The sequence below is a fragment of the Neophocaena asiaeorientalis genome, unplaced genomic scaffold (genome assembly GCF_003031525.2).
Source record: "Neophocaena asiaeorientalis asiaeorientalis breed wild unplaced genomic scaffold, Neophocaena_asiaeorientalis_V1.1 scaffold322, whole genome shotgun sequence".
Lineage (NCBI taxonomy): Eukaryota > Metazoa > Chordata > Mammalia > Artiodactyla > Phocoenidae > Neophocaena > Neophocaena asiaeorientalis.
Genome location: NW_020185329.1, coordinates 1,915,553 through 1,930,731, shown reverse-complemented (window position 1 = coordinate 1,930,731; position 15,179 = coordinate 1,915,553). Strand labels below are relative to the sequence as shown.

Sequence of the window (15,179 nt, the reverse complement as noted above, 5' to 3'; positions counted from 1 at the left end):
ATAATCTTCCAAAACTGCTTCTAAAAATAGGCTTAATATTTGCATCCCCTAAAAGGTTAAGAACTCTGAGGTAAGTGTGTGTCCCCTTCACACTGTTCTTTCACCTTTCATTTGTAAGCTTGATGTAAACGAGATATTAGTCTTATAAATAAGACTTAATAGGGCTTCCCTGGTGGCGCGGTGGTTGAGAGTCCGCCTGCTGACGCAGGGGACACGGGTTCGTGCCCGGGTCCGGGAGGATCCCACGTGCTGCGGAGCGGCTGGGCCCGTGAGCCATGGCCGCTGAGCCTGCGCGTCCGGAGCCTGTGCTCCTCAACGGGAGAGGCCACAACAGTGAGAGGCACACGTACCGCAAAAAAATAAAAATAAAAAAGACTTAATAAAAACAGCTCTTAATAATGAACTCTGAATACAAAGTGAATACAGATGTCTTGGTGAGGAAACCCAGTGTTTCGATCCAGCACTCAGGCTTCAGGCTTGATTGACCTCAAAGCCTTAGGGCTTCTCTCAGCCTCCAGAATCATTTCTCCCTGTCTCTTTCTTGCTTGAAGGAAAATGTATTTTTATCTGGGCTTAACCATTGGGAAGGCTTTATCTCTGAACATTTAGATCAGCTAAGAAAGCCTTTGATGTTCCCCTTTGCCCTCCTTTGGCATGTTGTGAAGTAGACATATAACCGAGTCAAGCTGGAAAAGAGCTCCGTCCCAGCCCCTCCTGTTTAAGAGCCTCAAAGCTCTGTCCCAGGGTCTCTTCCTACATAGACTGTTGCCAGGGTAAAGGTGGTATTTTTCCACTTTATTGAGTAAAGCTCAGCCACACCTCCTGGTCCCCACCTGGTACTTTGTAATTTGTGTGCTGTAGACTACTCTGGTACCTGTTGCTGCAAACAACTGCTTAAAATACCAGTGATCTGAGCTAAATGGACTGTCTTCCTTGTAAAAACAAAACAAAATAAAAACAAAGGAAGCATCATTAAATTTTTTAAAAAGTTTTTACCAGAAAATAGAGAATTTTTTTTCCCCCTGTTTTTAGCTTTCTTCTGTTCCTTCTTCATGGGAACAGGGTGCATACATGCTATGGGTTCTATTTGTGATTCCTTGAGGCAGGGGATTGTCATTGAGCCTAAAGCTGGCAGGTTCTTCCAATGCATAAGTTTAAAATGGCTTTTAATGTTTTCTCTGAAAGACAGAAAAGGTGTTTATTTGAATGTTATCTAAACTTTTCCGAGCACCAAGGCTCACTGTGACTGATTGTCCAGGAAAGAAAAGCTTGAAGTTCAGATCCTTGGTTTGTGTTAAAGTCACCTTCTCCAGTTATTTTTTTCTGTGTACTGTATTTAACCCTCTTTAGTAAGAGAGTTCACAGAGCCCTTTCTTCACACCTTTTGTTTTAGCAATTATTGCATCGTACTTAAATGATTTGTGACCTTTCTCCCTTACTGGCCCTTCTTGGGAGTGTGGTGGTTGGAAATATTTTCTGTGTTATGTGCTTCCGAACTTTTATCTTTTAGTGCCAGTGCTCCTAGAGGTGTAAGAAACTTCATTTGCCTGCACATCTTTTTGTATTTTATGTAATTATGTTTTTTTCTTTTAGGCTCTTCAATGTATATATATTATGGCTAGAAGATGAGAATTTTCAAAAAGGAGATACGTATATCCCTTCTCTGCCAAAGCATTATGATATTCACAGGCTAGCAAAAGTGATGCAGAATCAGCAGGTAAAACCATGGCAATGTCTCTCTTAGCATATCTAACTGTAATTTGAATTGGTTACTTTTATAACCTAATGGTAAAACCACTTGTTGATACGGAAATCGGGTCACTGGTATGGTCATTGTTTTTGTGGTTTTGTCAACATATAAGTGATTTTTTTGTAGGAGTGTTTCCTTTTGAATCTCTGACCCCACTATGGCCTCACCTGAAGGCTTGAAGCTCATTCTGGGACCTTCTACAGCCTCGTAAACACAGCCTTTCTCTGACTGTATTCTTCCTTGTTTTAAATCGTCAGCAGCTGAACACTTTTAAGCAGTCATCTCTACTCCCATAAAACTGTGTAAGAATTTGTTAAGATTGTTAAGATTCATATGTTGTATAGAAAGTTAGTAGCATGGAGATAGGGAGTTCACCTTTGTTTGCCTTTGGAGATGACTTACTTGTAGCTATCACAGTTTTGGTTGCCCTTTTGGAGATACTCAATTCTAGTCTTCACATATCCTAATTTGTTCTCTCCCTGGTACCCAAGCAAAGATGTCTGTGGTCTTTCTTAGGCCAAAACTTCTGAGTTTTCGTTAAGCTTCTGTAGCTATCATTTGTGTGTGTGTGTGTGTGTGTGTGTGTGTGTGTGTGTGTGTATGTATGTATGTAGGCATATCTCTCCTGTTCCAGTTTCTTTTTTCTAGGGGCTGAACTCTACTGGGCATTGACCCCCAACATTGGATGGGATTTAGGATCCTCTAAGACTTGAGAGACTTCAATTTGGGTCTTTAAACCTAGTTGCTTCCACACTGTATATACTATTTCATCTCTAGTAGGTGTCTTTCACTTTCTTCTGTGTTCTTTGTCTTGCCTTCCTCTCTTTTCTTCTTCCCTTCCTTCTGTGAGTATCTATTGAATGCCTTTAAGGTGTCAGGCATCTAATAGCAAAGATGAAAAGAAACTTGATGCAGTCTCTGCCTTTAAGGTGCTTACTGTCAGATGGGGGACTAAATAATTATTGCATCCAGTGATGAAGACTGTGGGGGTGGAATGCACAGGGTGCTGTGGAAACATGCACAAATGACACCTGATTCAGACTGAGGCTGGAGTGTGACCTTTGAACTGAGCCCTAAAGGACAAACGGGAGTTCTCAGGTTGATAGGAAGACATGGTGATGCGGAGTGGCAGAGAGGATGTTACCAGCAGGATGTCTTTTTCCAAAGTCTTCGTTTGAAGAACTATTGAAATAGCAGGAGTAGTTAAATAAATGGATGAATTAAAAATATATTGAACTTTCTATCCTGTTCCATTGATCTATATTTCTGTTTTTGTGCCAGTACCATACTGTCTTGATTACTGTAGCTTTGTAGTATAGTCTGAAGTCAGGGTGCCTGATTCCTCCAGCTCCGTTTTTGTTCTCAAGATTGCTTTGGCTATTCGGGGTCTTTTGTGTTTCCATACAAATTGTGAAATTTTTTGTTCTAGTTCTGTGAAAAATGCCAGTGGTGGTCTGATAGGGATTGCATTGAATCTGTAGATTGCTTTGGGTAGTAGAGTCATTTTCACAATGTTGATTCTTTCAATCCAAGAACATGGTATATCTCTCCATCTATTTGTATCATCTTTAATTTCTTTCATCAGTGTCTTATAATTTTCTGCATACAGGTCTTTTGTCTCCTTAGGTAGGTTTATTCCTAGATATTTTATTCTTATTGTTGCAATGGTAAATGGGAGTGTTTTCTTGATTTCACTTTCAGATTTTTCATTAGTGTATAGGAATGCCAGAGATTTCTGTGCATTAATTTTGTATCCTGCTACTTTACTAAATTCATTGATTAGCTCTAGTAGTTTTCTGGTAGCATCTTTAGGGTTCTCTATGTAGAGTATCATGTCATCTGCAAACAGTGACAGCATTACTTCTTCTTTTCTGATTTGGATTCCTTTTATTTCTTTTTCTTCTCTGATTGCTGTGGCTAAAACTTCCAAAACTATGTTGAATAAGAGTGGTGAGAGTGGGCAACCTTTTCAGAATGGCCATCATCAAAAAATCTACAAACAGTAAATGCTGGAGAGGGTGTGGAGAAAAGGGAACCCTCTTGCACTGTTGGTAGGAATGTAAATTGATACAGCCACTATGGAGAACAGTATGGAGGTTCCTTAAAAAACTAAAAATAGAACTACCATACGACCCAGCAGTCCCACTACTGGGCATATACCCTGAGAAAACCATAATTCAAAAGGAGTAATGTACCACAATGTTCACTGCAGCTCTATTTACAATAGCCAGGACATGGAAGCAACCTAAGTGTCCATCGACAGATGAATGGATAAAGAAGATGTGGCACATATATACAATGGAATATTACTCAGCCATAAAAAGAAATGAAATTGAGATATTTGTAGTGAGGTGGATGGACCTAGAGTCTGTCATACAGAGTGCAGTAAGTCAGAAAGAGTAAAACAAATACCGTATGATAACACATATATATGGAATCTAAGAAAAAAAAAAAAGGCCATGAAGAACCTAGGGGTAAGACAGGAATAAAGACACAGACCTACTAGAGAATGGACTTGAGGATATGAAGAGGGGGAAGGGTAAGCTGTGACAAAGTGAGAGAGTGGCATGGACATATATACACCACCAAAAGTAAAATAGATAGCTAGTGGGAAGCAGCCGCATAGCACAGGGAGATCAGCTCGGTGGTTTGTGACCACCTAGAGGGGTGGGATAGGGAGCGTGGGATGGAGGGAGAAGCAAGAGGGAAGAGATATGGGAACGTGTGTATGTGTATAGCTATTTCACTTTGTTATAGAGCAGAAACTAACACACCATTGTAAAGCAATTATACTCCAATAAAGATGTTAAAAAAATTAAAAAAAATAAAATTAGCCTGTTCTTATAAAAAATATATATATATTGAAGAAGAATTAGTAGAATCAATAGGATTTTTAAATTAGGATTGATACAGTTGTAGGGCAGATTAGATAGTACAAGGACTTCCAAATTTGTAGTTTGGGCAGCTGCTGTTTACAGTACTGGAAGAGGAAGTGCCTGAGGGGCTTCAAGGAGAGCTCTTATTAAAGAGTTGGTGGGGAAGGGATATACAGGTCTAGAGTTCAGGAATGGGGTAGTGTAGGAAATGTGGGTGTAATGGTAATAGAGTATTTGGATTAAGAGGAGGACTGAAGATGGAACTCTGAGAAGTAACATTGAAAGGCACAGAGAAATAAGGCTGAGAATATAGGGCCAGAGAAATAGGAAAAATACACAGACAATCATGGTGTCCTGAAATCTTTTGAGTGCAGGTCCATACTCATCTCTTCTTTATACTCCACAGCCCAAAGCCTTATCTGAGAATTTGCATGTAGTAGGTACTTGGTCAGTGTTTTAAAAAATTAATCATAGCTTTCTTGGTTCTTTAATATTTATCTTGGTTCCCCAGCATTTACATGGTTAATTGCTTTCTTTTTTTTTTTTTAAAGTCTTTGCTTGCCATTTGATTTTTTAAAAATTTTTATTATTACAAAATTTTTTTTATTGGAGTATAGTTGTTTTAAAATGTTGTGTTAGTTTCTGCTGGCCATTTAATTTTATAGCTAGTATTTTGAATCAGTAATTCAGGTTCAGAGTTGTCCTTTTAGTGGTTTCTGAAACATCTCTGCTTACCCATTGTTAATTCTCAGTATTCTTTTCTAATTGTTAGCCTCTGTCAATAGTACTTTAGCACAGAGGTGGAGAAAGTGACATCCAGACCCCAGTTAAAGGAGATATGTAAACACAGTAGGAGCATCTGGTACAGCACCTCAAACAGTTTGGTACATCCAAGATCCAGGCTTGTGATCTGGATGACTTTGGTGTTTCTTCTCTGAGTCTGGAATGCCTTGTGCCATGATTGGTTTGGAAATAACGATTTAGGACTTCATGGGAGTGTGCTAACTGAGAAGCCTGAAACATTTTTACATTTATAGGTATCCTTTAGAACACTCCAAATCAGAAAAAAAAAAAAAAAAAGAAAACCATTGTCCACAAAGCCACAGTCCTTATCTGCTCATCAGCTATTACTGTTTGTAGTTTTTGGTGTTCATTGATAGTTGACTTTCTTTTTTACTAATGACAGTCTACCATTCTAATATATAGTCATCACCAGAGTGAAATATATGCCAGACATATTTTATGCAAGACAAATATGCAAAATATGCAAGACAGCTCACTGGAGAGTGGGAGGAAAATACTGGAATTTCTGTTTCTATTTTTTTGGTCAATCATATCTATTTACTTATTTTACCTTTTATAATGAAAAGTTCAATCATACAGAAAAATAGAATAGTATAATAGACATGCCCTTCTCCCTCTGCCTGTCTGTATCATGTATCTAGTTTCATCTATAGCCAATCCAATCCCACCACCATGTTGGAGCTAATCCTAGAGGGCATTTGATACATATTTTAAAAGACGAAGATTAAAAAAAATAACAGGGCTTCCCTGGTGGCGCAGTGGTTAAGAATCTGCCTGCCAATGCAAGGGACACAGGTTCAAGCCCTGGCCGGGGAAAATCCCACATGCCGCGGAGCACCTAAGCCCATGTGCCACAACTACTGAGCCTGAGCTCTAGAGCCTGCAAGCCACAACTACTGAGCCCACGTGCCACAACTACTGCAGCCTGAGCGCCTAGAGCCCGTGCTCTGCAACAAGAGAAGCCACGACAGTGAGAAGCCCACGCACCGCAACGAAGAGTAGCCCCCACTCACCGCAGCTATAGAAAGCCTGCGTGCAGCAATGAAGACCCAACACGGCCAAAAATAAATAAATAAATTTATTAAAAAAAATAATAACATAACCTAAGAGCATTTATATCTGAAATATATTAACAGTAATTTCTTAATATCAAATATCTAGACAGTGTTCAAATTTCCAGTGCTCTTACAAATGTCATAAAAGTTTTGTTTTTATTTACTTTTACAGTTTGTTTGAATCAGAGTCGGCATTTTGTAATTGGTTGATAGTTCTTATTAATCTGTTTAAATCTGTAGGTCCTCCCCGTATCCTTTTTTTTAAATTGCAACTTATTTGTTGAAGCAACTGTGTAGTTTGTCCATAGAGCTTCCCCACAGCTTGGATTTTGCTGGTTATAACTTTGTGATGTAGTTTAATATGTTGTTCTGTCCCCTGTATTTCCTGTAAGTTGGTATTGGGACCTAGGGCTTGATATAATCCAGATCCAATTCTTTTCAATATATTTATTTTTTATCTCTTTAAAATTTGTTTTTTTTTTTTACCTATGTCTTATATTAGTTCAGTAGTATATGTATGTAATTTATAAATATACATTTAGTGAGGCTGTTGCAATAATTTTTTCCAGTCATGGTACACAGTCAAAAAGTTTTGAGATTCCTAAGGTTGTTAGACATTTTATTTTTAAATTTATTTATTTGGCCGCACCACACGGCTTGCAGGATCTTAGTTCCCTGACCAGGGATTGAACCCGGGCCCTAGGCAGTTCAAGTGCCAAGTCATAACCACTGTACCGCCAGGGAATTCCCTAGAGTGCCCATTTTAAATGTGATTTATCCTAGTGCTTGGAGAGCCTGGAGTGGACCACCTCATGTTGAAACTTATGGGTTCACTTTAAAGTTAAATATACAGTTTTATATGTGAACATGTGATTCATCTCTGAAAGTTAAAGTCCTGTGGTTCCATTTTAGGACCTGTGGATGGAGTATTTGAACATGGAGCGCATACATTATGAGTTTCAGGAAACCATTAGTCTGTGGATGCAGGCCAAGCTTGAGTCCCATTCTACACCCTGCAGTTCGTCAGTGCCACTGGACTTCACTGATCCTTTGTTGGGTGAGTTGTGTGAGTGCGCATCAGACCCTTTGAATGAATGAGTGAGTGAATGAATGAGTGAATGAACGGGTGAGTGAGTGAATCGGAGCCATTGAGGGTTAAGGTTCACAAAGTGTATCCCTCAGTGAGAATTGCTTTTTTAGGAGTTCATTGTTAACTTGTTAACCACTTGGGGTTAGGTTATGCTTTGAATGAGAGAAATTCCAAAAACAGTGAGGACTTAAATAAGATAGGGATTTTTTTTCCATGTAAAAGAAGTCTGGAGGCAGGCAGTTCAGAGCAGTAGCTCTATGGCCTGAAAGCCTTCAAGGACCCGTGCACCTCCTATCTTGCTGTCTCACTGTGTTCACATCTGACATCCACTTATGGTTCAACGTGGCTGCTTAAGCTTAAGCTGTCACATTTGCATTCCATTCAGCGGGTAGGGAAGTCTCCCTCTTTTAAGGACTCTTTCAAGAAGTTGCTCATAGACTTTCCAGTTACACCTCATTGGCCCACACTGAGGCATGACTCTTGCCATGGAGTTTCCCCACAGTCTGGATGTTGCTAATTATACCTTTGTGGTATAGTTTAATGTTTTTCTGTCCCCTGTATTTCTTGTAAATTGGTATTGGGAAAGTGATTATGTACTTTGTGGTTCATTTTCTGCATAATGCTTTAAAAAGATATTTTAATTGACTTACAACATGTAAAGTAGAAGCTAGAATTTAATTATTTGGGGTTTGCATTGAGCAGATAAGGAACCTGAAGTGTATGGTGGTTAGGTAACTTTCTGAAGTCACAAAGCTGGGGCTTTGAAGAGCAGGCTTCAGAGACCCTGCTCTTCACCACTTGTCTTGTTTCTGGCGATCAGTACAGGTTGCAGTTCTAAATAAAGTTAAAGCCTAGATTTTTAAATAATTAGTTTCAGGTTTTTCTCAGATGAGAGCAGGTTACATGATGATTATATCAAACGGTGGAACTTGTGATTGTGATGTAGGAAAAATTTCAGCAGCTCTTCATAGGTTATTGTATACTTACGACACCAACTTCTTTTTCTTAAATTTGTTGGCTTTGTAACTTTTTGTCAGTTGTGGTCCAGAGTTGTGATTATAGTTAAATATGCTCTGAATTAAGGTTTTTTCTGTCTTTTGTTTTGGATTTAAAGTACCACCCTTGATTTTTCTTTTGTAATAAGTTATATTGGGTTAGAAAAAGACCCTCCCCACCTCCCCCACCCCCATTTTCCATTAGAGTCATGACCTAATGTTGCTTGAAAGAGACTTGAACATAGTCAGGAGTCTTACCTCATGGTGAATATCCAGCTTTGTTACATTCTGTGCATAGAGTGGTAGTTCTAGTGGAAAAACCCCAGCTATAAGGGACAGTCCTGGACTTGACCTGTTTGGAATGTTAAATTCCATCTGTTTGGATTACAAACAATACAAGTTTTCTTATGCCAAGTAAAGTCATGGCTATTAAGTTTTCTTTAATTTTTCTTAACAAGAATAGAAAATTGAATGCTATATCTGGAATGAAATCGGAAATTCAGAGTAGTCCCTTAAGTACTTTGTTAACTTACTGACTTGAAATTCCTTTGACCTCTCCTGACCTCTGTTATCTTACATGGCAGCATTTTTCTTCATGTTCTTCAGTCCCTATGAGCTGTGTGGTATGTGGATAGTGTAGTGAAAAGAAAGGAAGGGAAGATAGGAATTTATTGGACACCTACTGTGTATTCAGCTGTGTACTAAGTGTAGGAATATAAACATTTAAGTTGGATTGACCAGTATGAGATCATGTGAAATCTAGTGCAAAGTTGCATGGTACAGATTTACCGTTTTTTACCTTTATTTTTCTTATATGGTACATGATTTCTTATTTGTATTCGTAAATCAGTTTTTGAGTGAATGAACAAATGAATGAATGAATGACTGTATGGCTACATAAATATAAGTTCTGTAGGAGTTCATGCCCATGTCTTCATTCATTTTAACTCTACTACTCTCCACCCTCCTGTTCAAACCTTGGCCTAATGTAGGACTTTTCACTCAGCTTCATTCCATAATGCCCATTCCTCTTCTATTCCTATGAAGTTTATTTGGATGACTGCATTAAACTCTTAACTGGGCTACCTGCCCCATTTCCCCAGTCCACTGTCCAGATGATAGCTACCATCTTTCTAAAGCTTGCTTCGAGTTATTCACTAGATCCCTTTTACACTAGTGTCAAGTCCAAACACCTTAGCATGTTATGCAAAGCTGTCTAGGGTGATACTTTAAGATTGTGAGCAGTAGGTCTTTAACTATCATCAAGACTTTTTGAGGATAGGAATTCTATTTAATCATATCACATGCTCCTGAGCTCCCAGCTCCTGGGTAGAGTATTATTAGGCTGGTAGGTGATCCCTCAGAACTTGGAAGGAACAAAAGATAATTTTATTCATTTAGGCCTCTGATGATTTAAACAACTATTCTTCAGATCTCTAACATTCTTTATGGAGGTAACAGTTTAGTTTTGTAGTACATTATGACCTAGTAGTAGCCGTTATTCAGTAAATATGACTTAATTTTTTTTTCAGCTAAAGAAAGGGTTTTAAGTAACCTGCGGAAGCACGAGGACCCCCAACCTCCCCTTGTTCTGCAGCCAGTGAGGCCTCCTGTGCCAGTTATTTCCTCAGCCTCGATCCTGAGTCAGAAGGACGCCATCCAGCTGGTACGCACAGACCTGAATCTGCTGCGGCAGCAGGCCAGGTAAGACCACAAGCCCTCCAGGATCATGCTTCTGTGCTTGCTGCTTTGACAGCCTGATGAGTAGCACCTAGAAGAGCTTCTTCGTTAGCCTCCTCACCACCAGGGTAATTTGACCAGACTGGCTCAGTTGGTTACCTTAGTTAACCAAGTTGTGACAAGTCTTTTAATTTCATGTGGAAATTATGTGGTGCTTTCATGGACTATATACATTGTACAGTTTCTTGTGGCATTTCCGAGTGGCAGCAGTGCCAGCTAAATTTTTTTCTTATGCTTTCCCTGAGGAAATCTGATACTGGAAAGATGGTGTTAAAAGGGAATGAAATGAGATTTACTCTCTTTTGTCACTGCTTTGCTCTCTAACTCTCCATATTCTTTTAAAAATTGACACAGATACTTGATCAAAGTGTGGGAAAGTCATTTTAGTATTTTGAGTTCACAGTGGATACAGAATGATCAACTGTATAAGGTTTTGATTGTACCTTGTGATCCTGTGAGGAGGAGTGCGTGTAGAGTCTGTTTTATTTATAAAGTGAAAGAGTTTATCTTTGCAAAGCCCATGGGAATCAATCTCTTATTGGCCCTTTATCCCTTGGTTGTCTTTGGTTTAGTCGTGTATCGTATGTGTGTTGTTTGCACATGCAACACACGGGCCTCCTGCACGTCACCGTAATAATCAATACAGTTAAAACAGTGTTGACACCCATGTAAACAACTAGCTTTTCATGTCTTCCACATCTCAGTTTGAGTTGCTAATATCTAAGAAGTCACTGGTACTTACAAATAAGGTACCCCTTTAGGATGATTAAATCAGGATGGAATTCTCATTTGTTCTTCTGCATTTAAGGGTTCATTTAAAAAAACGTTGATATAACACAGATTCTAAATGGAGCTTTGTTTCTGGCTAAAAACTTGTCTTACTTTTCCTTCCTTTTTTAACTCTCTGACTGCCAGGGAGAGGGTTTGGGTGAGCCTTGGCACACACACCTTTGGTTTTTTGTTACTATGGAATTCTTGTGCCTTATCGTTCTCTAATGCAGGCTGGGGGTGACTGGAAGCCTTTATCACTTATCATAAAATCTTCCCTAAGACTTTTTTTTTTCCTAACCTACCGATGATGTTTTTCAGAACTGCGGCTCTTCGGGAATCTCAGCAGGTTGTGCTGGACAGTGAGCTGTTGGACACAATGCCCAAGCAGTATGTTAATCGAGAAGAACAGACCACACTGCATTTGGAGTGTAGAGGCAGTAGTGGCAAGAAGTGCCAAGGAGCTGGAGTTGTAACAGTTCAGGTAAGATTAAGTGTCTTCATAATTCAGAGAGTTTCGTTTGAGTCCCTAATATTGGCATATCATTGAGAAAGACTGAAAGAAGTATTTAGTACGTCATCCATGTCCCCAAACATTTAATAGCTCTGGGGAGAGTGAAGATACATACAAAGCTAATCACTTATTTCCGTAAGTGCTGATGAGTCTTATAAGACAGATAGTCAGATAGAAATGAAAAGAAAAGGGGAATAATTGAGATGATTCTTGGAGAGAGGGGCTCAAACTAGTGTTAAAAGATTTTGGTGATGATACTTTGGATTCAGTTAGAAGGAATGTGGGAATGGGGTCACCATGACTTCACCTAGGGGTCAGTGGCTCAATCGATCTGTTTCAGTTGTTTTTTTTGGGGGGGGCGGTGATTCACGTTGGAAAGGTTAGAACTCACACTGGAAAAGATCATCATGTGGGGGCTCTGGCTGAATGCTGTGGGTAGTGGGGAGCCACTGAAGACAAAGGTGGGAGGCACGTGTGAAAAGCAGATCAGTTGGGTGGAGCTTGCCAACAGGCCAAAGTTGGGTCTGTGACATCGAAAGGACTTCAGAATGGAAGGTTAGCCTTAGCCAGTGTGTCATAGCACTCACTTTATGCCAGGTAGAGTCTAAACACTTTACAGAACTTGGCTTATCCTCGCCACAATACTATAAGGTGGGTATCTTTGTTGTCTGTATTTTCCAGATGAAGAAATAGAGGCATAGAGAGGTTAAGTTACATATCCGAGGTGACGCTGCCAGTGAGTGGCAAAACCAGGAAGGCCCAGGCATTCCAGCTGCAGAGTGCATGCTCCTTAGTCACTGCATGGTACTCTTTCTGCAAGAGAATTCAGTATTCCGTGAGCTGGGAAAGAAATGGTTGGAGACAGGCGCTACCTGTTGCTTGACTACACTTGCACAAAAATAGCTTCTCTTTTTGTTAGCTTTTACAAATTGGGGTATTTATCTTACTGACTCTTGGTTGTCTTTCAAAAATTTCCCTTCTTTTTGTGCCGGTCCATATTTTAACACTTCTAATGTATTTTTCATCAGTCTTTTCTAGGAGACTGTTTTCTTAAAATGTCTTCTTTGAAATAATTTTTTATGCTCATATTTTTTATTACATTCAAATTTCATTTCTAATTTTTTTCAACATAGTTGTATGCGTCTATTAAGAAATTTGGCCTGGAATGTGAGATTCCTAAATACTGAGATAATATCTTTGGCCGGGTACCTTATGAAGTTAATTTTCTTTTGGTGTGTTTTTATTCCCCCAGTTGCTAATGCTTTAGCAAGACTAAGGTAGAGGTATTTAAGAAGGATCACTTGCTAAAATAATAAAACAGGAAGAAAAGTTTGCCAGCTGAGGGTGGAGTTTGAGTTGGTGGGAAAAAGGCTGAAAATGTATCTAGTTATAATAAAAAAGGGACATTTTATTACCAATCTGTGTTTTTACAAATATGGTATTTTTCCATATTTTGAAATTACATATCTTTGTCAGGCTGTTAATTCTATATAGAGAAGGGAATTCTCCTAAAATGCATTTTTTAAGTGACTACTGAGATAAGTACAAAGAAATGTCTTTCCAATTCTGGCTAATAGCTTACTGTTTGAAGAGTTGTAAATATTTGCTGTCCCAGCCAAAGAACAGGTCTGATTGCTTGACCTCCTATTAAATTGCAGGGTCTTGCGGTGGAAAATACCACTAGGCAGACCTGGGAGCTTTAACTCTAAGCCTACCAGTGACCTGTGTTTTTTCCTTTTCAGAAAAAGGGATCATAGTCTTGATTTATCTGAACCCTTGAATTCAAATTTCTTTTATAACCTTTAGTTCGTTAATTCTGAAATAAAAAGGTACACCTTTCTAAAATACCTTCAAAATAATTTTGATTATTATTTTGAGGAGGGAGATCAGAAAGAAGATGATCTATGATAGGGATTAAAATGAATATGCCTTAGATTTTGCTTTTACAGACAACACAAAAAATACTTTTCAAGAGAAAAATTGGTAGATGTTAAGATTGCTTGAAGAAAGAAGTAAAAAAACAAGAAAGGACACACAGCAAGACAAGAGGAGATTTTATAGAAGCTTAAAGAATTTGAAAAATAGCTGTGTTTTGTGGCCATAACCTCATTAGAAATATCCAAGTTTTCTTAAAGCACATTTTAATTTTCTGCTGGCCTTACTTGTTGCCCAGTGCCCTGACTTTCAGTTTAGGAAGTCCCGTCATTTGGAAAATCCAGAGGCTTGGGAACTCCCACTGATGGCTCCTAGAAGTATCAGTATCAACAGTACTACTCCAGCCATTATTTTGCCTAGTGATGCAGATGTGCCAGGGGAATTAAAAATGTAAAGACAGCAAGCAACTTTCGTAGTCTGAGACTTAACTAGCATTTCTTTGGAAAATTATACAGTAATTGCGAATTCCAGCTGTCCTGGGCAGTATTTACTGGTTGATACTTCTAGGAACTGAAGATAAAATTTTTTTTTGCTACTCACTAATGGCTAAGAGCAAAGTGGAGGAAAGTTAAAACTCTAGCTACCATGAAGCTTGGGCTTATTTAAGCAAGTCAGTTAGGTTTGCTCTGATTTATTTATTTATTTATTTATTTTGTGGTACGCGGGCATCTCACTGTTGTGGCCTCTCCCGTTGCGGAGCACAGGCTCCGGACGCGCAGGCTCAGAGGCCATGGCTCACGGGTCCAGCCGCTCCGCGGCATGTGGGATCTTCCCGGACCGGGGCACGAACCCGTGTCCCCTGCATCGGCAGGCGGACTCTCAACCACTGCACCACCAGGGAAGCCCCTGCTCTGATTTTTTGTTAAAGATTGTACTTGAGTCTAATGCTGTCCATTACACAAATGGATGACTTTAGTTTGTAGGAAGAGAGGTGTTTGTCAGGGGTAGGGAAGGTGAGTTCTGAGTGTTTGTGGCTCATCAAGAAACTGTCACTGGGAGACAGTATTCCTGAAGAAGGTAGATTGTGTTATTCTTACAGTGTAAAACTGTAGCCCCTCTATATACAGGTGTCCAGTGACCATCTCATGGTTGTGATTAGTAGTGTTGATCCTGTTTGACATCATTCTATTGTCTGGTGATGCTGAACGTCATGAGGCCTCTTCTAGATTCCTCAGATCTCCAGCCACTTCTCAGTTTCCTCCAGGGTTCCTCAACGCTTGGATTGCTGGTTGTGCTTGGTTCTACTCCTGATTCCCTTCTTCACTGTGATGCCAGCTGCTTTTGCCTTTTGTCTGTGCTGGAGTTCTTAATCTGGGGTTTGTGAAGGGTCTTTAGTGGGCCAGAGAAGACCCTGAAAGTGTATAGAAATTTTTTTTTCCTGGAGAGTTCATAGATTCAGTCGATCCTCAACAGTCCATGACCCCCGAAGGGTCAGTCCATATGTTGATGACTCCTGTTCTGTTTGTCTAGTCCAGAATTCTCTCTTGAGTCCCAGGTCTAGACTTCTTGCTTACTTAACATTCTATGAATGTCCCATAGATACCTCAAACTCCGTAGGTACTAAACTAATCTCATCTTTACCTGTCAAACCTGTTTTTTCTGTAATTCCACTTACCTGGGCTCCCAAGATGGAGACCGAGGCATCAGTATCC

At 39.5% G+C, this 15,179-nt stretch overlaps 1 protein-coding gene across 2 annotated transcripts in view; it reads left to right on the top strand.

The window, feature by feature from the left end:
- EPG5 (ectopic P-granules 5 autophagy tethering factor) overlaps positions 1 to 15,179 on the top strand; it is a 123,291-nt gene that overhangs the window by 60,117 nt on the left and 47,995 nt on the right. For both annotated transcript variants that reach the window (XM_024734679.1, XM_024734678.1), the window contains exons 24-27: positions 1,594 to 1,717; positions 7,398 to 7,542; positions 10,103 to 10,274; positions 11,400 to 11,562. In XM_024734679.1, the coding sequence (XP_024590447.1) occupies positions 1,594 to 1,717; positions 7,398 to 7,542; positions 10,103 to 10,274; positions 11,400 to 11,562 (604 nt within the window). The remainder of the gene's footprint in view (positions 1 to 1,593; positions 1,718 to 7,397; positions 7,543 to 10,102; positions 10,275 to 11,399; positions 11,563 to 15,179) is intronic.